Source organism: Neodiprion virginianus, chromosome 5 (assembly GCF_021901495.1).
Source record: "Neodiprion virginianus isolate iyNeoVirg1 chromosome 5, iyNeoVirg1.1, whole genome shotgun sequence".
Classification (NCBI taxonomy): Eukaryota; Metazoa; Arthropoda; class Insecta; order Hymenoptera; family Diprionidae; genus Neodiprion; species Neodiprion virginianus.
This window is the reverse complement of record NC_060881.1, coordinates 34,936,890-34,960,337: the sequence shown is the minus strand read 5'-3', so window position 1 is coordinate 34,960,337 and position 23,448 is coordinate 34,936,890. Positions and strand designations below refer to the sequence as shown.

Below are 23,448 nucleotides of genomic sequence, written 5' to 3'. Positions count from 1 at the left end.
TATTCATCACTCTGACCTGGCCAGGCTCATCAGGGTTTTACCCATGACTTAATATTGGAAATTGGGATAAAAAAAAGTTGAAAACTTTGTTCACAGCTGTAACTGTTCGACATTAATAACTTACACGTGTCTATAGGCATCAATAGACACCGTGGACAATGCGTGGCTTAGATTCCCGGATCAGATCGTTTGCTAGAAATAATACCAGACTGGGCATTGTGCCCGTTGAAGATCTGCGCATGTCACCATCACTTCATTTATTTGGCATTCCCCCCCGTCTAATTCGGTTACGTGTGTTTCCATTTAACCAAAAGACAATTACAAGGTACAGATCACATTGCTCAGACCCGCGCGCGATTTCGGTCGGCTATCTAAAGCCCACTAGAAAGCAGACCGTTGTAAGTGTTGCACGAATCGTTAAGGCAGATGGTGAGATTATATTGTCATAAATGAAAATTTCGATAAATTAACATGCTGAAATAATTGCCAGTATTCTAAAGTTATATTAAATTTTCAATAATTCAACATCTCGCCAAAACCTATTTATGATAAGTTGAATTATTGCTTTCAGAGTGGCATTTGAGCAGAATGAAAAATGGGTCGCAGTAAAAGAAAGCCGAAGAAATTGAAAGTATCTATAGATAAGAATAACGGAAGCGATTTGAAGAAAAATATTGACATTTTGTCCAGGCTATCCTTTCCTGTTTCAACTAACACTGGGCAATTTGAATCGGAGGATGATACAGACGATGAAGAAACGATCGAATTTGACTTCCGACCACGAAAAACGTACCTCTCAAACACGTGCTTGGTTTGTTCCCACATCTCCAATCCAAAGTTAGTGTGTAAAAACTGTTTCATGGTTTCATACTGCACGGAGGCTCATCGAAGTGAAGACGCAGCTTTACATCAGGACTTTTGCAGAGCTTTGGCCGAAAATTGCCAGGAAAAATGCGACGGGATCGATGACAGGAAAAACACGCCGAGTCCAGAGGAGTACAGAATATTAAGGGTCAACCTCATCAAAGTGACCGAAATTTTTTTAAACCGTTACCTCGAGCTCTGGGAAAAGGAAGTAATCCTCTACCCCCGGGTCTGTTTCAAGTGCCATAGTTTTGGTAAAAATAAGGGTACATCGTTGCAGTGTTGCTCGGATTGCAAAGTTGTGTTCTGGTGTCAAGAACATCGTGACGATCACTCTGAATGGTGTTTGCAGTACCGATTATTTCACAAGTTAATTTTGGCTCAAGCTACGCACGGAAATGTGGATCCCGGGATTCCGAATGTGTACTTTATGGCTCCAAAACTTTCCCAGTTTAATTTTGACACCGTTGCGTCTATGATTAGTGGTAATGATTCCGATCGATTCGTAAACATGGACTTCTATAATTACACCACTTTGTCCCACATGGCAAGTGTTCCTCTGACAGCATTGTATGCGTTACAGGAATCCTACAGTAGTTGGAAATCTACCGATAACATAGTCCTGCATTTGATCGGTGCAGAGTTTCAGTACGAAGGTATAAATTTGCGTGTTTGGGAGAAGCTTTTCCTTCACTTTTTACCAAACTTGAAAACGCTCAGAGTCATTATAACTGGCCCTGAATTGATCCTGCCCCAGTTAGTACCGCGTGATATTTTAAGCCACGTCAAACTTTGCCGCTTATGTAAACTGAGGGACAGAAAAATCGACGTCTCCTTCGTTCCCGAGACGTTATATCACGACTTTTGCTATTCTCCGAATTATAAAAAACCAGACCTGACTTGTTTGTTTAACGCTGGGTTGTACCGGGCGACTGGTTTCCGGGGTCAAGACACGTGGCCACAAACTATTTTTGAATTGTGCAAAAGCAAGGTCCCAATTTTAGTAACTGCTTATACGGAACGTGAAATACCGATGGATATCGAAAGAATAAAAGGCGTCTGTTCGGACTTGGAAATCGTTTTGGCACCGCAAAAGAATCCGTATGCCAGTTTGAAGCCAGATAGAAACTTCGTTAGCGACGAATCAGTGCCTTTGATATACAAAAATTATTATTTAAGCATTGTAAGAGTTGCTGGATAACTAATTTGTAAAGAATAAATGCTTATGTTTATCGTTCAACAATTCTCATCTCGAATTATTTATTATGTATTCAGATATTCGTTTGGTATATCGATATGTTAAGAAGATCCAAGGTTTCCGATGTATTGGATAATCAAGAATTTCGACCACGTCATCCTACAGGTAACAACATTTACAATAACAATCATACATACTAGTACTCGCTACAATAAAATAAATAAATACACGTTCGACGGTGTGCGCCACGTTATGTCATAGGGCGACTCTATTACCGAGCGCAATGCCCACGCACACAAAGGCAAAAGTGGCTAAATGCAGAGGTGAGGAAGCTAGCGTGGTCCCTTTGCTGTAAGCCCGCCCGTGATGATAGGAGTTATCGCAATGGGAAGGCCAGTTTTGGAGGCAGCCTGCGTAGGCAACGGCGTGAGCAATGTAGTTCTGTTCAAAAGTCCCACGGAAAAGATGGGAGTAAGGCCCTGTAACGTGGCAAAAATGTTTCAAATGTTTAGTGGAATACTGGGGTGGACCTTAAGAAGGTCATTTTTTTGATTTTGACTGTTCAACCCCGATTTGGACGGTAGGATAGACGAAATTTAAAAATGAATTTTTCCAGGACCACCCTAATGGAAAACAAGCCGAGTATCAAATACATACCGACAGCATAAACGGGCACGTCTTCTCCGCCGTGAGTCTCATCCTCTATGTAAAATCCAGCAAAGTTCCTGTACCAAGGATCGCCTCTGTTCGGATCATCGGCGACCGATCTCCATGTGTTATTGGGCCCTTGTAAGCTAGTGTCGTTTATGCGGTGGTAGATGAATCCTGGGCCGTTTGTGTAGGCGAGAGTTTCATAGGCCACATCTCCCGGCTTGTTAGCTAGACCCAAGATGTCGTTACCTCTTTCTGGGTAGCCGTTCATCGTGAAGGCATGAGAATGATCCGCCGTTACTATGATCAGAGTTTCCTCCACGTTCACTTGGTCCAAGGCAACTTGAACCGCTTCTTCTAAGGCCCCGACTTCGTGGAGCGCGTGTTTTGCATAATTGCTATGATGCGCCATGTCTATACGGCCACTTTCAACCTGTTGGCCATGCGTCAACTTCAGCTGCTAGTTACTCGTGGCCAAGTTGGAAATACCAACTTGGGAAACCTCGGTGAGAGGGTCGATTATTGTGATATTGCGAATAGAAGACAATGATCAGTGTGGAACTTTTGGCCAGGGCGTTTTTAGAAAAGAAAAGCTGGGACACAAGGTATTCCTGAAGGGTTGTAAAGGTAACTTTAAAATACGCGTCAAGAATGATCTATGAAACAAGAAACTAACCATTAGGAAGAACCCATTTTTGTTTCTTCGTAGCATTCTGATGGCCTGCAAGGTCATATTTGCCAAAGATGGAGATCCTTTTTCACTCACATCACGAACCGCGTGATAGGGCAAATGGTTGGGGGCAAATATTCCCAAAATATTCGAAGCACTTCCAATATCAAGGTTCATCAACTCTCCTGTATTTGCGACAAACTTGCCTTGGGGATTTTTCTTCTGCCATAGATCCGTTATATTTAAACTGTCATTCCTGATGCATACGTCTGTATCAATTTGCCGATTAATAGTTCCCATCGGTTGTGCACCACCGCCCATTATAACCTAGGATTAAAAATTTCCAGACAATTATCTTAGTCAGAGTCCGTAAGGATACAGTATGCACTTGTAAGCATGATTATAAATCTCTTTCTTGGAGTTGTCCATGCATTTTGCTAATTACTGGCCGTGACTTTCAACAGCCAGAAATACACAGGTCGAAAATTTCAGAGTGATAAACACGTAGCATGTAAAGCACTCCGAGCTGACGAATAACTCATTTTTATTATTAGTTTACGAAATGAAGAGAAGATTACAGTGAACGTTTACGGCCTTCACTCAATGTTAGTTAAATTGTTATTTACGTGATTGAAGTTACAGAACGTGATGCACGGTAACGCCGCGTGACTGATAGTTCGGAAGTGACGTTTACCTTGAAATTACTTCCAGGAGCGTCTTCGACCAGCTGCCTGGCTATGTCTTTGGTACAGTCTTTTTGATCATTAGGAATTTCCGTGTCACACTCCCAATTTCTGCTGTTCACGTGCGCGTAAAGCGCTGCCGGTGTGGCATGTGTCACTCGGGCGGTGGTTACGAACCCTGTGGTATAACAATAACGCAAGGTAAAATTATATGGGTGTAAAAGGTCGAAGGGTTACCGACCTGTACCTCCGCAATCCGGGAGGATGTGAATAAAAACCTAATCTCGAAATTATTCTTAGCATTTCTTATCTTTAGGATGTTGCTCATCTGGCATACTAATACAATTTGCGCGACACACGACACCGACGGGTTGTTAGAAATAATATCATATCTTATGGGGACGAGTATACGATGTATGCGGTATATCTACATGTGCAGATTAGACTGTGAGGACACAAAAACGACTAACAAGTGGCCTTGCCAATCTTGTCTATTCGTGGGCCTACGTAAGTCTTGAAAATCGCGTCGGGACCGACGGTTCAGTTACAACCGTCGTAAACCTGTTCAAGTTGCATTCAATTCCAGGCATTATATATATTGACAAAAAATTTACTGAGACAAAAATAAAAGAGAAAGCCACATTTGTGAAAACGGATGTTCGAAATGGACGCAAGTAAAATTGCATGAATCGATACCGATCTCAATCATTTTATGTGTGTCGGCGCAACATCTTTGTCAGACGTCGCATAGAATATGTTTGAATAAATACATTGAGCACACACCGGTATCTTTACCAGCCACTTGGGCCCACTCCGCGATTGTTGACAATCTGCTTCGTTTGTTCACAGTTTTATCGCAATGTTCGAAAATGGCTTTTGAGTCCAGTCCGATCACTTTATAGCGACATTTTACACCAGAAAACATTGCAGTTGCTGTGGCAGCTGAGTCCGGTACTTGTTTGTCCACGTTGTAAGTCTTGAAGAAAACGCAACGAGACATAAGTGACATGGCAGATTTCCGGTGCGAAACAAAACTGAATTACATTTTTTTTTTTTGTCAACTTCTTTCTACGGACTGCTTCAAAATCATAGCTTGAGCAACGTTAAATTTGTTAACAGTGGTTTTGATCAAGAGTATGTGGTTCTAAATGACTGATGATTTACCTTGGAAAGACCAGTATTTGGGAATTGCTCAAAGTTCAGCTTATATTCTTCTCCTGAGCCGCCTTTCTTTTGGCCCTGAAAAATTCTACCAGCTGTTACAGATGTCATTCCCATTCCATCCCCGATGAAGATGATAATGTTCCTCGCTTGATTCTCATTATCGTGTAACGAGAGAATTTTTCGTAGATTTTCTTGCCCAGATTTCATCCAGTAGGAAGTATCTACGAAAGTGAATATTAAAAGACCATTTAAACTGTATGAGAAATGACCCTCGACTATAAAGCAGTACGGTCTGCATAGTAGGTGAATTGTAGCCTCGTTCAAGCATTTGCCTTGGCACGAATTTCTCCCGGTTCACAAAGTAGGGGGGTACTTTTTACATTTCAATCAACCGCGTATCGTTCTACATTGTTGATACCACGTGCTTCACTGCGCAAGTAAACGTAAGTAATTCGGTTTATATTATAGGCTTTCGAATGCCCTGAACAACTTATTTCATCAACTATTCAAGAATTTTTCAGTCACTCATCGGTATGGTTAACATATGCTCCATTGCCCTCGGAATTGTATTTATAATTTAGTCCAATCAACCATTTCGTTTTACCTTCGTAATAACTTTATGTTCAGTAAAGACATATCCAGTTTTTGTCTCGCTGAAAATTTTGCAATTTATTTTCTTTAAGCAGCCATATAAAAACGTCACGGAAAATGAAATTTGAGAAATACTGCCCAGCGTTTGTCTCAGGTATTTCAACAAATGTACTCCTAGTGTTAGGTTAACTTTAATTTGAGAAGACTTTCTGAATACATTTCTTATGAACCCTCTATGTTCAAATACTCTCACTTATAGTTTTATCAAATTTGAAAGTGCTGTTATCAGAATCTGAATAAAGAAATGACAATTCCTTTTCATGATAGACGATAAATATATCGACATGGCGAGACAATAATACGTTAAGCTCGTAGGATCGTCAATAATTATTGCCTGAAGATGATTGGCAATTGGCGTAGCCGATCGAAACGTCGCAACCTTTTGAATAATCAATAAGAAGATTTTTTATTATGACCAACTTCGGCGAATTATTTTTAATATATAAATATATCGGTAAGCCTCGTCTCGATGTGATCTAATTAAAAGCGTCCCAAGGTCTGGTTGAGGTGCTACCTCGCTGTTGGTGAGTGAAAAATTTATGCAGAAGGCAAATGCTAACTGAGTGGAAATAATTGGTGATAATTTCACGTGTAACACTCTACGTAATTGTTACTAGTAGTCCAAGTTCAAAGCACCCAAAAGATGTGTTATATTTTGGAATAAACCTACCTTCAAAATGCGTGGGAACATCTGGCAGAATGTGTGACGAACTTAAGCCAATTAGGGTGCACAGTAGGAGGGTTGAAACCATCATAACCGTTCTGATATAGAGAAAAATTATTAATCGTTTTGAATCTTTTAGAATTTCATATCCAGCTACTCTGAATACCTGGCTAACAGAATGATGCAGTCATAAAGATAATTTCACATGCAGCAGTAATGTGACTTGTGGAATGCTGTAAACGGAGTTTTAATATTACTTGCAAAAGCTTGGACTATACGCATATAACTGGCAAACTGTACTTACGGTTAATGTTTCTTTGTTTGAAAATCTTCAGAATAGAACCGTCACTCTTAATAGCGTCAAATTGTGAAACCGGAACGGTTACTTCGATTTTTAGTTTCTCGTATTCCCAACTTTCTCCTTTCATCAATCAATATTAATTAACTGGTGGGTAAAACAAGGAGTAAAAGTGATACTCATAATTTCGAGCGGTAAAAAATCTTTCGATACAGGACTAACGATTCGGTCGATCGCGCCGTTTGATAATCGAATAGAAAGGTCGGATGTGATCTGATGATCTACTGCAAATTCTGACGCTTGTGTCCGGCGAAGTCGTGACTTGGTATGTGAGTGAACCGAGTTTATCACTTTATATATAAGAGAAGGTTGCAGTGGTTGATTGAATGGATCTGTGTGTACACACATAACAGTTCCCACACCAGCAGCGGCTGCCTGGCATTAACTCTTTGGAGTAGGGATCGACCCTAACATGTTGTTAATCCTTGTGCAGTAAATATTATACGTTCAATAGCAGAGACTTTACAATACGGCTGCACACACACCTTCGTTGTACACATTCGCAACCAGAAGCAAATAAAGTTTGCCGTTTAGGGGACACTATTCAAGGTGGGAGTGTTGCAGCAAAACACGTGCTCGCAGGCGTGGAGGCTTTGGTGGGATTCCGGCGTTTTACAACCTGGAGAAGATTTGCCATTACCGACTAATCCAGACATAGCGACAAATGGAACAATCCTCATATGACAATTCAGATAAAAGCACTCCTTTTAAATGCAGACGCGTATTGCCAGAGCTCGTTTCATGATTCTTCCACGTCGCATGATAATGAGAAGAATACGGGTGACACCATCGGAAACAAGTAATGAGTTTGCTGCATTGTTTGAAAATATCACTCTCCATATTTACCATATCGTCTTGCGTCAGTGCGATAACTCGCGTGGAACCAAAAGGATTCCGCAAACTGCAATTCGTGGCCAATTTGTCACTTTCTTACATCACGTGAGCCAAATCCATTGCAGTTTTTTGAATTCTTGCGGTTCAAAGCGTATACGATTTTCTGTATAGCTCTGCGATACGCAAGAATTTCTCGTGGAAATGGTCGATTCGAATTTCGAGAAGAAAAACTAGCACGCGGTTGGCCATCGAACGATATTTTATTCGTTTATTTTATGAACATACCGCTGTATTTGTGTCAGGGATATTTTGACTCTTTCTGGTAGGTCTGCAGACGAATACAACGGTTCTCGAACGCTTAACAGTTATTTTTGCAGCTATGGAAACATCAAATACCAGAAATATTGATAAGTAAACACCTGAAACATGGCATTCTCACTTCTCAAGCTCGATGAACATTGCATTCATCATTTCAAAATTTTTCTTTTTAATACCAAATCAGAATCATCAGAAACTCAAACTATTCTAAAGCTGTTGATTCAATAAAATGATCAATAATTCGCTATTAAAAAATATACATAACATTCTGTCAGAAATATCTGCATCTCAATTTTTCTCGTGATTTCTCGATAAGCAACCGGCTCATAGGACTTGTACGTTGCACAAGAGTTTAGAGAAGACGAAAGATAACTGATGTGTTGTCACATTGTGATTGTCACATGGACAGAGATCAGAAGCCTCATGTGCACCAAAATTTCGCAGTATGATAAGATATTATACAATGTGTTTTTCAATTGATCCTGTCGCATGGGTAAATAGAACGCCTCACGTGTAATCAGCCGTTTTCATTTCCTCTAGTGAGCGATATGCTAAAAATATGCGTCAGGTAAATATCTTTTGAGACTGAAGTCTCCTACGGTTTACAGCTCAATGAACACCTGCTCGTCACGTTTCACGCTACATGCAATACACGATATCAGAATTCAGTATTTGAATAATTCTGAGCGGTTAAGCCGTGTAAATAGTACCCTTCATGATCGGAATAATTTCGTGTGCTATCGCAACATTCACTGTCACCAAGAACTGCTGAATCGGATTTCGCTAGTTGGGGGATATGGATCGTTCGGATTCTTCGCGCTGTTCCTACTCTGTCCACCGAGCATTGGATATTACCGACGGGGTCAACAGTATCAACAAAGGACAAACAAGTCGAGAGCTGGCGCCATCAATCGGTGAATTGTTTCATAATAACTTACGGCTTCATGTCTCGCAATATTGCTATGCTGAACTCATGTCCGGTCTTCTCCTAGCTCGAGAGTTTGGCTGACGGATTTTCGGAAAGAAAATCATACAACGAATAATCTAAAGTAAATTTTCAATTAAAGGACGTTAAAGTTTTCCGTGGGGATGCGTTATACGCGACGGCAACGATGATCGTATAAAATATCCCTGACATCCATTTCAGAATTGACTGATGAATTTTACGCCCATCCAAACCGATTGCCTGACTGGAATGAAAAACAAGCCTCAAGTACGATTTACGTGAGCAAATAGTAAAGAAGCTGAGCGAGCCTCCAAGAAACAGACGGATCATCACCCAAATCTTGTAACCATCTTGTTACCAAAGAGATGCATTTCATTTCTCTTCTTTATTTGTACTGTTCTTGAAGATGTATGTCGACGTGCGGCTTTTTGCAAGGAATTACACGAGCGCACAGTAGTGACATCGTAGTCTATTACCGCGATCAGTATGCAACTAATACAAGTGTTGTTCATATAATGCTCTAAATAACATTGGTGACGGGTGGTTAGCTGTGTTTTGCCCTTGTCGAAGTCGCGAAGTATTGTTCCTGTAGCTAACAACAAGCTAATTGCAACTACCAGATCGTTTCAGTGTTCGTAATTGAGCGCCAATCCGGTGACAAGATTAGAGTACCTATTATTGAAACGCACACGTAGCGACGTCTAGCGGGTGAGTTTCGTACAGTGAAGGCCACAATAACTTTTATGCCCTGTGCTGCTGAATTGAAATTGTATAGCATTACGAGAATTATGCCTATATCGAATGTTGTAACTGTACACACGTATTCAAAATAGATTTCACCCAAATATTTGTGTCCCAAACTTTATTGTGGTAGTAAAAATTGAACGAATTGCTCAACCTTCGTCAGTACATAGTTTTTTTTTTAAATAATATTATTGCAATGGTGTTTATTACACTTAGAATCGACGTTAAAGTATAAGAATAAATTTTGTATACCTACCAATAGCCGAGTTTCACAACCAGTAGTCCAATTGTTTCACATATAAGTGAGAATCGAATGAATTTCAGTAGAGCACGAACGACCAAAAACGAAGTCACTCAAGCGTAGCGATCAATTCTTGCGAACTGAACGTTTAGTGAACGTAAGGTGCATGAACTTATGGTTTACGTACCTTGTGTATAAAATCCATATTGTTGCAAGAGTTCCAGCGTTGATCAGGCTGAAAAATCGTAAAATAATTAGTAATGGGCAAAGTGTAGTCAAAGGAAAATTACTGTTTACTAGGTCACTAGAAGAAATGTTACCTTGGTATTTCATCTTCGGGATCGATTGATTCAATTGATATGACCATAAGACTTTTATTGTAATCCAATTAGGCTTGTGGTTGTAAAACGTGTGGGAAATAGATGAAGTAAAAATTGAAGTATTGCCTACTGATTTTTGGATGTGATTATAATTATGACGTGACTAGTTGCCATTCCAAAGATCCTTGCAACAAAGCGAATTGATCCTGGCGCTAGATTTCTGCAGCAATCCCAAAACATCTAAAAGCATGTTGACGAATGACTATCGACCCTGAAGAGAAGGAAAATGGCAAAATAATTTAGGCGGTATAGTTACGCCCCTGGCATGCGCAGAGAACGGAGATCGAGCCGGAGTTGGACGGAACGTAGGGGAAAAGGTTCCTTGGACGAGGTTATGTAGTGTGGAGTGTGGCGAGTGCCTGACCAAAGTGCGGGTGCACGCCTCGTCGTAATTAACTGACAGGCATGATTTTTTGGAGAGGGGAACGGGGGAAATTCAACGATACGCCATCTTTTGGTAGGGATACCCCCCATACACCGTCGTTGATTATTTATCTGATCAAGAGAGAGACAAAGAGACGTGAGAGGCAGGAGAGAGGAAGCGAGAAAGAGAGCAAGAGAGAATGAAGATCGAACATACCACGGATGACGATGAATCAAACTTTAGCCCACTGACGAGGAGAGGAGATGAGAACGTTTTGGTCGAGACCGCAAGCCTCAGTTGATCACAAGTGGAAGATAATCCTTACGGACGCTGTTCGGAAAATGTTGTGACTCTGTTAGTGATTGGCTTAACAAGTGCAGTAGACACGATTCACCCTAAACGACATTCGGTTGGTGTGGACTGAAGCGAACCGCTTCAATCATGTGCCTCGTGGTGCATTATTCCGAACACACAGTTGAGGGTTCAAGTTTTGTGAATTGGTGCACTGATTCTTTGTTCAAACCTTCGATACTAATATCAAGTGTGTCAATTATTGGCTTTATAAATTAATTATCAGTGCAATTGGAGCATTGGTGCAGGTGTATCAACTCTTTTCCAGTATTTTAACTAACAATAAGTTGAAACTATGCTAGACGTAAGACGATCCACCTTGTTACTACATTACAACCATCCGCAAGGCGTGAAAAAACGGGGAAACGGTAAATATTATGTTGCAAATCGTATTTTCTACCTGATAGTAATTTTGTACAGCTGGGTACTTTATCATAAGCTCCCGAAACGAATGAATATGGTATTATCCATTCCCGGAACGCTATACGGTAATACAAACAATCACGGTGTAAACTTAGATTCACGTCGCCCTTGCCTGGTTTTGGCCGGATTTAAGAATGATTTTTATAAACCACTCCGCGTCGATGAAGGTATTATTAGCGATGCATACCTATCCGTAAATCATTAACAGATATCGCTAGTCGATTGATTAAGATTAAATAAACTGTTACAGATATCGTGATGGAATATAATTTTTCAAGGTAAACCACGTCGAGGATAGTACATTTTCGACAATTAGGTTCATTAATCGTAAAGCGTAGGATCATTTCCTACTATACCATAATAGATCAGGTTCTATATATACAACTGCAGTCATGCCTTTTCTCTCGTAAATAGATAAATACGACTTGATGTTATACGCTGCATCTACTGGATGTTGATGCGCGGGAATCGACTTACTTTTTCTGACGTGAACTATTTTTTTGATCTTTTGTGTAGAATTAATTATACAGGTGTGACAGACTTCAATATAAATATAAATTGGTTTTAACTGTATGAGTTACTGTAAAATGCATGAATAATTGCTTTTTAATATTTCAAACACGCGTGCAATGCGCATCCCATTAGAAACCCTAGGAACGTGTTTACATTTCATGAACGCCCGCAACTATTCCTACCGCTTGAAATGCGGTAGTGTAAATATTTATCAGAAGATTCCAAACTGATTAAAATAAAGAAAATATAGTGAACCGTTAATACTTCTGAAGTTTCTTCTAATGCCGGAAAAGATTTATTCGTGTACACTTGCAATTGTTTTTTTAATTCTAATTCTTGCGTGGTCATAGTACAACCCGTAATCAAGAAACGAACTGTATCCTGATCAAATACTGCGTCACCCGTAACATTATTTTCAACGGACACTAACGTATCAGAATTTGTTTTCCGACTCCGTCATTGAAGCGTTTATCATATGCACGACAGTATACAGTAACTTTCTGTAGCTTCCTATTTTTGAAAAGTTGAAGCAAAACGCTACGCGGAAACTGTTGTAAATCCGTTCTATGTGTACTCAGTAGAACTTTCCTAAACTATGGACCGAGTAGTCAGTTACTTTCGCAGTTCAACAAGCCTTCTGTAAAATCGTTGTCAAACACACGGGTGCTTCGGCATCTGTTGCTGTCATCTCACGCTCTTGAATGAAAAAATTATGCAGCCTACGTGGATTAAATTCTCTATTAGATTCGCTCGGCGAGATATTGCGTCACAGCAATTTACCCACGATCACCGCGCACGCCCAACAATCGCATTAATATAACAAATGTTGAACTTGGACGTCAACGTAAACGAATAGTCTGTAAAACGTGGCCCACAGAAGCTGTTTGAGTCTAGCGATCACTCGTCAAAAAATCGCACTCAAACTTTCGTAGTAGTTTTAATGGAGAAAATTTCATTCTTCTAATTCTGTTTCTTCCTCTGACTGCAGGATGCAGCGAGGGCAGCTGAGAGACATCACGTCCTGGATGGCCCGTCTACTTCCGGAGCCATCCGAAGGAACGACTGGTACAATAAAAATGTTCAGTTCAAAGATAACGTCGTCCACAAGTACCTTTTACACGGACTTGTTGGTGACGGACGAAGAGGAGAGATCCGTACAGCATTCAAATTCCCGGGATAATAGAAACTCACGATTATTAGAGTGTCAAAGCACGACGAGCGAGGATGCCAACTCGCAGGATTCAGACTCGATGGGCGGTTCGGAGGATCATCAGGACAATCCAACCCGCTCGTCATTTCACAGGATTCCAAGCTACGGTGGATTCCCGAGGTTTCAGCACTTCGTTATGTCAGCTTCAAGTCCAGCCGTATGCGCGGAAGTCGGCAGTGTGGTTGAACAATCTTCGGAGTCGTCCTTCGTCAAAATGTCTCACAGTGTCCTGGAGTACCGTAGTAGCAGGTGACGTCATAAAGCATTCTACGATCGACACATCTCGTCTTTGGTTGAAAAACGACTCCTAACAAACCGAACTTGTTTAAAATGTTTCACGTCATATGTTCCACTTTTTTCACGACTGTCTCTCGGATTGATGTTATCAAACTTCAGCTTCTTGTAAACCTTGTTTGTACACTTATGAACAAATTTTCAAACATTTCTTCTTCGAAAAGTTTACGCTTGTGAATCTACATATTTATTGTTAGCTTGAAATTAGTTAATGAATCTGATTGATCCGATGAATGATGTTATTATCAAAGAAATTTGTATATACTTTAGGGGTACACGGGTAGTAAGAAATTTAGAACAATTTGAAATACGATTAAGTACACACAAGCAGCACAATTTGTTTTTCCGATACATTCCCAGTAACAGTCAATGACCACGATACAAAAACCTGACCAGATCGGTAAATCAAAATGAGGTTCCGCTGTATACAACAGGCGTGCATAGAGGTATAAAAAATAAATGAGCGTGTGAATCGTGAGTAAAACCGCGATAAGGTATCTTATTGTAGCCGATAAGAAGGTGGCGCTCGTAACCAAGCCATGTTTGTTAGTAAGTGATGACAATTGAGTCATAGTTAGTATCCTCGTAGATGCAAATTGTTGTGCGTTTATTTGACCGTTCGTTGGATCGCTTCCTCATAAAATAAGTATGGAGACCTGAGTTCTAGCTATCAAAAATCATTTCCTATGCGACGAAACAATGACAGACACATATTTACAGTTATATTAGGTCAGTTATCGATACTGTCAAATGCTATCAACTGATTGGTGGCGGTGGACTCTCGGTGCTCCACCGCACTACCATAAACAGACAAGAACCAGTGTCTTTTACTATGGCTTGGAGACAGCCAGTACGAACAGGTACGACTTCCCGTTAATATATCCGTTATACAGGGCCCAGTAGGTTTCTTCGGTTCAAATTAATAATAATGAGAAACTTGATACGTTATACTTATTTACAGGCCATTATGATTACAGTAGCCTTTGAACAAGGTGAAAAAATAACCTAACCTTAAACAATTCTTACAAGGAAGTCAGTCACTCCAGAAGGCTTTCTACAATATAGAAACTGAAAAACTGCGTGCATCTGAAAGTTTCAATCTTCTAATGATGTTTTATTTCCAACATTGAGCAGATACGTCGTGGCGGAAAGGACTTCGCATCAGTACGAGCTCGATACTTACGCGATCAGCGAATCTGATAGTGAAGAGGAGGCGGAGGAGCTGAGTGCTGAATCTTCAAAAGTCGAGTCGTCGACGAGGGTGGACGTTGAAACGGAACTGAGCTCGGAGCTAAAGATAAAAGCGGAAAGGGATGGGTTGGATGAAAAGCAAAAAAAATGTCATCACATAGCAAACGAATTGCTGACCACTGAACGAAATTACGTGAACATATTGCACCTGATAGATCAAGTCTTTCAGTTCAAAGTAGACCAGGAAAATCGCGCTCATCCAATGTTTCCGCCAGAAACTGTGCAGCACATGTTTTCCAACATAAAATCGATATACAAGTTTCATAACGAGTTTCTTTTGCCACAGCTTGAAGGCCGTATGCAATTGTGGGATGATGATCCCAGAATAGGGGATATCATGAAGAATTTTGCACCATTTCTAAAAATGTACACCGAGTACGTGAAAAACTTTGATTACGCGATGAACCTGATAAATACACTACAGCAAAAGATTCCAAGATTTGCGGCGATTGTTAATGACATACAAAAACGGGACGAATGCGCCAAGCTTTCGTTGGCCCATCATATGCTGAGTCCGATTCAACGACTGCCTCGCTATGAATTACTTCTCAAGGATTACTTGAAAAACCTTACCGAAGATAGTCCCGACTACGAGGATACAAAAAGTAAGTTTTTGAACGCCACCTTTACGGCACGCTAAATTCTTCTCAAGAGAACAATGCCCTAACTATACCTAAAGATTTAAGGAGGCACAAATACGGAGTAGGTGAATTGGTAATTAAACTAAATTGCTCAATAAAAGACGATTCAATAAGTTTTCTTATCCGTTACACGCAGACAGTGAATTCTTGACTCAACTCTGACGTTCAATTTCAGGAGCCTTGGAGCTAGTTTCGACAGCCGCCAATCATACAAACGAAGCAATGAAAAAAATCGACAAGTTTAAAAAACTGCTCGAGATACAGGAGAGCATTTACGACGCTATCGATCTTGTCAGTGCAACGCGAGAGCTTGTGAAGGAGGGAAGAATCGTGAAAATATCGGCTAGAAGTGGCGATCATCAGGAGAGATACTTGTTTCTGGTTAGTCACATGGGCCGAATCCGAAAATTTACAATGTTACTGAATAATCGAAAATTTTGCAGTCACTAAACAATTTTATTCGCTTGAATTTGCGTCTCACGCAATTCCTCGCTGCAATTTTTTACTAGTGAACCCTGTTTTTGCAGCTCAGCGACGTTTTGTTACTGTGTTCTATGAGACTGATACCTGGCCCACTGTATCGATTGCGAGCTAAATTCATGGTCGAGAACCTCGAAGTTATTGAAGGAGATAACTTAGAAACGGCAAATACGTTTTACGTAAGGGATGAGAAGAAAAGTGTCGAATTATACACTCACACAGCGGAGGATAAGGCAGCTTGGCTGGAGGCCCTGTTTAAAACAATGCAAGAGATCCTGAGGCGAAAGGCTAGTCTCAAAACCGGCGAGACTAAATCAACTCTAGTCACCGCCGACGATGTGACGAGGTGCATGGTCTGCGAGGCAATTTTTTCCGTCATGAAAAGGAAGCACAACTGCAGAGCTTGTGGAATAGTAGGCGCATTTTATTCTCCTAATATTATCTTATTATCTTAATCGTCAGTTTTGAAAATAAATTGCGCGGCGATGCCAAATTGTTTGGAAATTAATTAGAAGTGAATACATATTTCGATAAACCTGGATGAATTTTCAGGTGGTTTGTAGCAAGTGTTCAAATCAGAAGCTGTTGTTTGAGGACAACAAAAATATGAGAGTATGTCGTTTGTGTCACGCGGCTTTGACGCAGCCGCTGAAAAAATCGCCCTCGTCACCGGCAGGACCAGCACAAAGTTTGCTCCAAGTATCAGCGAGTGCTACGTCAGTATTATCCGGTTATTTGTTGCTCAAAACGCAGGCCAGCAAGCCGTGGACCAAACGGTGGTTCGCACTGCATGCCGACTTCGTCCTGTACTCTTTTAAGTCTGACACGGACAGTTTGGCCATGACGGCTACGCCGATGCCCGGTTTTGCTGTCACCGAAGGCTCAAAACTTCCGGAAGAAGATCTTCTCAGTTTCAGGGACCGGGAGAAGGCTTTCAAAATTCATCACTCGAAGAAAAGTTACTACTTCCAGGCATTTACCCACCAGGACCACGAGAAGTTAGTGTATCGTATTGTATCGTGAGAAATTTAGTAGAAATGTATTATTCACTAGAAATCTTGCCATATGAATGAATTATCGTCATTGTTCTAGGTGGATAAACGCATTGCAATTGGCCACAAGAGCGGAGCTCCCTTCTCCAGAGGAGGAAGTACAAGAAGACGAAGAAACATGATCAGATGTTTCCTCTAGCAATTATTATAGCTTAATGAAATATAGTAATTTAGGTAAACATAACGATAATAGACAATTGTTTAACTGTAATTATAATAAATTATACAAAACGAAAGAAAATGTAAGATAGAGCTTAGGTATATTATTTATAAATGACGTTAACTCATATCGTACATACCTTGTAATGAATGAATGATTATTATACCTATGTAACGAAATTCACCAATTGATTATTGCTACATGTATTGCAAATACGGCTATTAATATTTGTTGTTCGTTTTGTTTTCAATGTTACGTTATCATATATTTAAATATATATGCATATGTATGTAAAGCATTTATAATTATTACTCGAATGCCAATCGCTATACGCTACCTAAAATTAAACAATGAAATTGATGTTTTAATTATATGAGGTTAGCATTTTTTGAACACACTCTGATTTTTATTTGATCCATTGTTTTTCGTTTGGTGTTGGGAGAATTATAATATCATATAGATATACCATCATACTCACAAAGTGCGAAATACTGTTATTTTACGAAGCACTATGTCAGCGTAAGAATTATTCTAATGTAGTAAACGTACGTAAATAGTCAGTCGAAGTATCAGCTACCCTTGTGAAGACCATTGAAAATAATTTTTCGTTGTCCATTTCATAATTCCTCTTAATATACGCTTCGTTCACGTTATATTTTGCAAATTACCTGGATCACATACCTGCGATCTATACTTCACCCTAAGGACTGCGTAAAGACGTGTATCGTAAAATCCCAACATAACTAAGGCCAAAAGAAATGCAACACCTGTACCCGTCGCGACCCAGATCACGTGGAAGTTTAGAGTCAAATATTAGAGAAGCGTCGTATTTCCATTTCTTTGAATTCGTGTCGTACTATAACGTTCGTATGAAACTCTCAAAAACGAATAATCAATCTCACAATGACGCGATAAAAATTCTAGCCGCGTCGTTTCGTCGATGTATACTGCCCAGTAAAACTAACCACAATACGTTCCGTCAATTAACAATATTGGGATATACCTATTTAGGCTAAGTCCTTCAACTCACCGACAAATCGCCAAAACAGACTGCTAGCGTTCTTCATCTCAGGGCATGTGATCTGACTTAATCTTGGAAATTACTACCAAGGGATCCACATCCACGACCTGTTGCGCGCCAAATCGCACTGACAAGTAACAACACGAACGCGTGCACCTTTTGTTGTCCCCCTCCCCTCGCCTCGGGCAACGTGCTATCCACAATCATTTACAATAGATACTACCCATTGGTTACTACTTGCTCCTCATAGCCCAGAGGTGGCGCTGTAACCACAATGTTGTTGTAAACAGCAAGTAAACAGACAGACGCATATCGTAGAGTAAATGATTAAGTAGGAGTAGTGACATCACATCGAAATTTGTTGTCACTGTTGGCTACAACGATTCAATTCTATTGTTAAAGTGTCAAAATAGTGCGAAACGCCTGAATCGATAAACCGTGAATGATTTCAATTGCTCGTGAGAGTCAGGTAACCAATTTTCAGAAAATAGTGTACATAACCTGTAATATACCGTCACACCTCTCACGTGGCTGGAAATTTTTCGTTGCAGCGTATTTTTTCAGCATAAACGATGAAACATGGGGAAGACCTCAAAGGATAAACGTGATATTTACTACAGACGGGCTAAGGAGGAAGGATGGAGAGCGAGAAGCGCTTTCAAACTTCTCCAAATTGATTCAGAGTTTCACATATTTGAAGGTCAATACCAGCAGCATGAATTTCCAATTATTATTATAGCCCTGCACAAATTACATTGGCATAATTTTACATATTCGTAGGTGTAACCAAGGCTGTAGACTTATGCGCCGCGCCTGGGAGCTGGAGTCAGGTCTTGTCACGAAAATTAAAGTGAGTATCGATATAGCAGACGAATATTTTTTACTCAAATGGATGATTGTCGTTTTGATTTCAGTAAAGATGAGAATCAAACAGCCAGAATTGTTGCAGTCGATTTGCAAGCTATGGCTCCACTTGACGGAGTTGTACAAATTCAAGGCGACATCACCAAAGTTAGTACTGCTGAAGAAATCATAAAACACTTTCGAAACGAGCATGCCGATCTGGTTGTTTGCGACGGAGCACCGGATGGTAAGTTTAGCGTATTATGCACATGTACAATAATTATCCTAACAAAAATTTTTTTAGTAACCGGCCTCCATGACATGGATATATATATTCAGTCTCAGCTACTCTTGGCTGCGCTGAATATTACCACTCATATTTTGAAACCACATGGTATATTTGTGGCAAAAATTTTCCGCGGTAAAGATATATCGCTACTGTATTCGCAGTTGAAAATATTTTTCAAAGATGTCTACTGCACTAAGCCAAGAAGTTCGAGAAATTCTAGCATCGAAGCTTTTGTTGTATGCAAAAACTACTCTCCACCAGAAGGCTACCAGCCACATATGCTAAACCCTTTGCTTACTCACGAGCATTGTGATTTCAATCAGTTAACCGGAATCAACAGATATGTTGTACCATTCGTAGTATGCGGTGATTTAAGTCAACCTGATTCAGATGCTTGCTACTCACTTGAGGTAAAATGACTAATACTAATTTGCTGTTGAATTCATTCTACCATGCTGTTAGATTTCCCTAAACGCGAACAATTTGCTGTCAATATTTTAGTATGAAGGAAAGGAGTACAAGTATCATGAGCCCAATCAATCCCCCATATCTCCACCATACGAAGAGGCGATAACACTGTTGGAAAAAGGAAAACTTCAGCTCAAAAAACCTGGGACAAGTCTGACAGTATTTAATGAACCTGAATCCTCAATTTCTGCCTTCAAAGAAAAATGCACCATATCCAGTTCTCCAGAAGAAGAGCCATCGGTTACAGTATCCATCTCTGATAACAAAGCATTGAAGGAAATTGATGATGAATCGAAGTAATAAATTAATGAGATATTGTCAACCGACTCTTGATTTATTCATTACAGTTCCACCTGCCCAAACCTTTGCCCAAACCTTCGTTCTTCTTTTCTTCTGTCGTTTTCATCTCCGACCACCAATAGCGCTGCAATCGGTAGTAGTAAGCAGGTAGTAAGGAGTCGCGCAAACTACGGTAATATGTATCCGGCAACAAGCCGCCAGTTCAGGCAGTGACAGGTGTAAACAGATTTGTAGTTGGTGAAGTTGATCGAATCGCAGACATGAATTCATTGATTGAGGTATTTATATATCCCAATAATGCTCTACATTAAACGGAAACCTCTCGGGTCGATTGTCACATGAAGTTATATTTTCTGTTATACGATGAAGAGTGGAATTTGCAACGCGTAGTGTCTGTGGAATTCTTTACAATTTGACTAATCCTAACGGTACGTGATTTTTGAAAACTTACTCGTGCCATTGAAGGTCGAAAATGTTATGAAAAAACTGCACTAACGCTAGTACTGTTTTCATAGTGAAAGAACGTTAGTTATGTTGAATAAAAGTTGATAAATCAATTACGTTATGCGATTAATAGTTGTAAGATCAAGAAGATCGTAAACTTCTCGAATATTTAATCCGATTCCATAAATCACTTGAGCTGACACCAATTAAAGTTTGTGCGCATTATTGTCAACAGGATAACCGTTGTCACAGCTGCAAGAAACTCTTCTGCTGCAGCAGTTGCCGTGAGTTACATGAACAGAAGAAGCACCCAAGGCCCAAAACGGACGCGAATTGCTGTCTGTGTTTGTCGAAAAAATTACGACTCGAAAACTTCGAGGATGCAAAGTTTCTTTGCCACTTGGTTATCCGCCATTTGCCGTTGATGTGCGTCTTGTGCGGTCAGGTATACCGCAGCAGTTCGGATTTACAAAGTTTTAAAAGATGTGAGTTTTGGCAGCAGCAAAAAAATGGCAACTCCTTACCTCCGGAACAGGTGAAAAAACTTTCTGCACAAGTTACGCCATCGCCCATCACCAAAGCTCTGTCGTGTCCAGCATATTGTCGAAAAGAATCGCCCTCTATCGATTCAGAATTTCACAGCTTGCAGGGTTTCGCCTTTCCTCAGGAATTAATGCGAAACACCAGTACTCCTATGCACGGCAGTGTCGCTGATCAGAGATCGGTGTTTCATTTCAACAATAAGACGTCCAAGTTTCCATCGTTTTTTCTTAAAACTCCAAAAACCCCAACGGTCGAGGAAAACCCATCGCCGACGCTCTATTACTCAGCAACTAGCCAACTGCTCACTTCAAAGGATATCAACACTGACAGTTGCGCTTCAGCGATTGCAGCCGGCAGTATTTCTTCCAGCTCAAAATCATTTGGTAGTGTTCACACACCCTCGAGATCTACCGCGATTGCAAACCGCATGTCAGAGGGTTGTTCTGGGTATTCGAGAGAATTTTTCAAAACGAATTCCAGCCGGGCTTTGGAAGTAATGGAGGAACAGGAAGAGCAAACTTCCATCTGCATGGATTTAACCGAAGCGCAAGATAATCTCCAAAAAATGTTTGATGCCCCAAAGGATACGGATTCACCAACCGCGCCGAAAGATTTTGCCAAGAAAGTTGTGCGGTTCTCTGATCAGCACCAGATCATGGCCGACAGTACGGTTGACCCAGTCTCAGATAATGAAGAATTTTATGAAGCTCCCGAGATTCTCGGGGAGAAATCGGCCTGCAGTGTTCAAAACGACTCGGAAGCTCGGATCGTGCAACAGAACGAGGACAACTCGGACAAGGAGAATGTTGAGAATCGAGAGGATTCGGAGTCTTTCAAAACTCCCTTATCAACCCCATCAGCAACCTCATCAAGAGTCGTAATGATGGTTGTTGTTGAAAATGGGTTTGAAATATCAACGTCTAAACTCATGCCGCTTATCAATTCCAGCCTGGAAAAACTTGATCAGAGCAAGTCTTTGACTAAGAATATGACTTCTTCGTTGCCCAACGTTTCTAGTCACATTCAACACCCCTCCAGTAGCTTAGTTCGATCGATTTCATCAATTGATAGCTACACAGCTTCATCCACTGATTATTATTACGAAACGCCAAACACATCTTCAATGACACCCGTCGAACCTCAGAAAAATACTTCGGAGTCGTTGACTCATGTTGGTGGGATTTTTTCAGCAGTGGCTCAAGTCATGAGAAACGCCTTTAGAGGACTTCCGGGTAAGGCTAAATGAACAATCGCAAAAAATTTGAACACTTTTCAAACTAGTCATTCCCGGCCAAGAACAAAACCGGAAATCATGTGGTGGATGAAAAGTATACAGGTCATAGATCCAACAATGTATGCACTAAACTGAAATCAATTTCAGGTACGGGTCCATCGAAAGGTTCTCCAACCAGGGTGTCAGAGACGCTAAGCGAGAGTAGAGGGCTGAATTCTACAGGATCACGAACAAGTCCTTCGAGGTTTTCGACAATGGCAACATCGTTGTTGCGCCGTCCCGGTAAGCGTTCAAGAGATTCAATAAACGACGCAGTATCACCTTACCGTCGAGAGCTGCGCAGCCCTCGAAACGAGACGGGATACAGTCCGGTTGCAAAGCGACCCAGAAGTTGGCACAGAATTAGGGGTCGTGACCCAATAGCCAGAATGCGCAGAGATGCTTCCACAACTACCCGAGGTGTTTCCTCGGAAACCCAACACTTTCAGCAGGGTTCTCTATCGGCAGGAGACACCATACTTCCAATTCCGTCCAGAGCTCATCAGTCGACCCAAACAGATTAGCGTTTTTACGGCTGAATAGTTTGGGTGAGCGTAAAAAATTAGAATGGCGGGTTGATAGAAAGACCAAAATATCGAATTTACAAAAATTTGAAAATTTCATTCGCACAATTATTAAATTTTAGAAAGTCCAAGTAAAGAATTCAAAATGTAAAAAATCGAAGTACAGAAAGATCAAAATACAAAACGGCAAAATGTAGAATCTGTAAAGGATTGTCTGTTAACAAGACGAATTCTGACGATTCTATATTTTGGCATTCTATATTCTGACCTTTTTAATTTTTTGCTTCTCCATACTTCGGCTTACCACATTTTTAAATTCTATAAATTAAGTTTTCGCTTCTTAAAAAATTTAATATTGTGGCTCTTCTATTTTTTGACTTTTCTGTATTTTTACGCCCACTCAATAGTTGTGCTGTACAGAAGTAGGAAATGGTGTGCCATCATTTGTTGTGTTGTTTTTTTTTTTTTTTTTTTACGCTGTTTATGAATCTTTTAACACTTCTATATTTTAATTATATTGTTTCGTGTAACTTTTAAATATCGTGTATATAAATGATCGATCGTCAGGGTTGTAAGTGCCAATCTCAATTCTTAACTTTACGATGCCTGTTAACTATGTATACGTATTTGGATTCGTT

At 40.4% G+C, this 23,448-nt stretch overlaps 5 protein-coding genes across 12 annotated transcripts; 4 read left to right on the top strand and 1 right to left on the bottom strand.

The window, feature by feature from the left end:
• Positions 1-273: 273 nt before the first annotated feature.
• On the top strand, positions 274-2,107 carry LOC124305516 (uncharacterized). 2 transcript variants are annotated; one of them, XM_046765060.1, is made up of 2 exons: positions 274-429; positions 572-2,107. In XM_046765060.1, the coding sequence occupies exon 2, from the start codon at positions 596-598 to the stop codon at positions 2,063-2,065; it is 1,470 nt and encodes a 489-aa protein (XP_046621016.1). In that variant the 5' UTR covers positions 274-429; positions 572-595; the 3' UTR covers positions 2,066-2,107. The 2 variants fall into 2 exon arrangements, with proteins under 2 accessions (XP_046621016.1, XP_046621017.1); XM_046765061.1 differs by having other exon boundaries at positions 281-398.
• On the bottom strand, positions 2,093-7,223 carry LOC124305512 (alkaline phosphatase 4-like). 4 transcript variants are annotated; one of them, XM_046765051.1, is made up of 9 exons: positions 6,850-7,201; positions 6,712-6,778; positions 6,552-6,643; positions 5,231-5,451; positions 4,850-5,042; positions 4,078-4,244; positions 3,390-3,710; positions 2,720-3,146; positions 2,093-2,541 (listed from the first exon to the last, which is right to left on the bottom strand). In XM_046765051.1, exons 3-9 carry the CDS (start codon positions 6,634-6,636, stop codon positions 2,318-2,320), a joined length of 1,638 nt encoding a protein of 545 aa, XP_046621007.1. In that variant the 5' UTR covers positions 6,637-6,643; positions 6,712-6,778; positions 6,850-7,201; the 3' UTR covers positions 2,093-2,317. The 4 variants fall into 4 exon arrangements, with proteins under 4 accessions (XP_046621007.1, XP_046621006.1, XP_046621008.1 ...); XM_046765050.1 differs by lacking the exon at positions 6,712-6,778 and having other exon boundaries at positions 6,850-7,200; XM_046765052.1 differs by lacking the exons at positions 6,552-6,643; positions 6,712-6,778 and having other exon boundaries at positions 2,093-2,503; positions 6,850-7,223.
• Positions 7,224-10,637: 3,414 nt separating this feature from the next.
• Positions 10,638-17,473, top strand: LOC124305508 (FYVE, RhoGEF and PH domain-containing protein 1-like). 3 transcript variants are annotated; one of them, XM_046765041.1, is made up of 8 exons: positions 10,638-11,449; positions 13,006-13,082; positions 13,218-13,476; positions 14,656-15,377; positions 15,589-15,794; positions 15,941-16,306; positions 16,446-16,891; positions 16,986-17,473. In XM_046765041.1, the coding sequence occupies exons 2-8, from the start codon at positions 13,007-13,009 to the stop codon at positions 17,065-17,067; spliced, it is 2,157 nt and encodes a 718-aa protein (XP_046620997.1). In that variant the 5' UTR covers positions 10,638-11,449; position 13,006; the 3' UTR covers positions 17,068-17,473. The 3 variants fall into 3 exon arrangements, with proteins under 3 accessions (XP_046620997.1, XP_046620996.1, XP_046620998.1); XM_046765040.1 differs by having other exon boundaries at positions 13,006-13,476; XM_046765042.1 differs by lacking the exons at positions 10,638-11,449; positions 13,006-13,082 and having other exon boundaries at positions 13,334-14,381.
• A 927-nt stretch (positions 17,474-18,400) lies between these two features.
• Positions 18,401-20,052, top strand: LOC124305519 (putative tRNA (cytidine(32)/guanosine(34)-2'-O)-methyltransferase). The gene is made up of 6 exons (XM_046765070.1): positions 18,401-18,595; positions 18,678-18,826; positions 18,907-18,976; positions 19,041-19,216; positions 19,274-19,668; positions 19,760-20,052. Exons 2-6 carry the CDS (start codon positions 18,706-18,708, stop codon positions 20,024-20,026), a joined length of 1,029 nt encoding a protein of 342 aa, XP_046621026.1. The 5' UTR covers positions 18,401-18,595; positions 18,678-18,705; the 3' UTR covers positions 20,027-20,052.
• A 140-nt stretch (positions 20,053-20,192) lies between these two features.
• Positions 20,193-23,101, top strand: LOC124305509 (uncharacterized). Of its 2 annotated transcripts, XM_046765044.1 has the most exons (4): positions 20,193-20,304; positions 20,396-20,454; positions 20,706-22,245; positions 22,395-23,100. In XM_046765044.1, exons 3-4 carry the CDS (start codon positions 20,895-20,897, stop codon positions 22,808-22,810), a joined length of 1,767 nt encoding a protein of 588 aa, XP_046621000.1. In that variant the 5' UTR covers positions 20,193-20,304; positions 20,396-20,454; positions 20,706-20,894; the 3' UTR covers positions 22,811-23,100. The 2 variants fall into 2 exon arrangements, with proteins under 2 accessions (XP_046621000.1, XP_046620999.1); XM_046765043.1 differs by lacking the exon at positions 20,396-20,454 and having other exon boundaries at positions 22,395-23,101.
• The last annotated feature ends 347 nt before the right edge of the window (positions 23,102-23,448 follow it).

Bases quoted from the DNA above. Each gene is read 5' to 3' on its own strand.
- LOC124305516 (XM_046765060.1), top strand. From the start codon at position 596: ATGGGTCGCAGTAAAAGAAAGCCGAAGAAATTGAAAGTATCTATAGAT.
- LOC124305512 (XM_046765048.1), bottom strand. From the start codon at position 6,973: ATGAAAGGAGAAAGTTGGGAATACGAGAAACTAAAAATCGAAGTAACC. The intron at 5,452-6,849 runs GTAAGTACAGTT...TCACTTTCGTAG, and splicing joins CAAACAAAGAAACATTAACC to ATACTTCCTACTGGATGAAA. The intron at 3,711-4,077 runs GTAAACGTCACT...TTTTAATCCTAG, and splicing joins CTCCTGGAAGTAATTTCAAG to GTTATAATGGGCGGTGGTGC.
- LOC124305508 (XM_046765040.1), top strand. From the start codon at position 13,007: ATGCAGCGAGGGCAGCTGAGAGACATCACGTCCTGGATGGCCCGTCTA. The intron at 15,378-15,588 runs GTAAGTTTTTGA...GTTCAATTTCAG, and splicing joins CGACTACGAGGATACAAAAA to GAGCCTTGGAGCTAGTTTCG. The intron at 16,892-16,985 runs GTTAGTGTATCG...TCATTGTTCTAG, and splicing joins ACCCACCAGGACCACGAGAA to GTGGATAAACGCATTGCAAT.
- LOC124305519 (XM_046765070.1), top strand. From the start codon at position 18,706: ATGGGGAAGACCTCAAAGGATAAACGTGATATTTACTACAGACGGGCT. The intron at 18,827-18,906 runs GTCAATACCAGC...ACATATTCGTAG, and splicing joins AGAGTTTCACATATTTGAAG to GTGTAACCAAGGCTGTAGAC. The intron at 19,669-19,759 runs GTAAAATGACTA...TCAATATTTTAG, and splicing joins ATGCTTGCTACTCACTTGAG to TATGAAGGAAAGGAGTACAA.
- LOC124305509 (XM_046765043.1), top strand. The intron at 22,246-22,394 runs GTAAGGCTAAAT...AATCAATTTCAG, and splicing joins CGCCTTTAGAGGACTTCCGG to GTACGGGTCCATCGAAAGGT.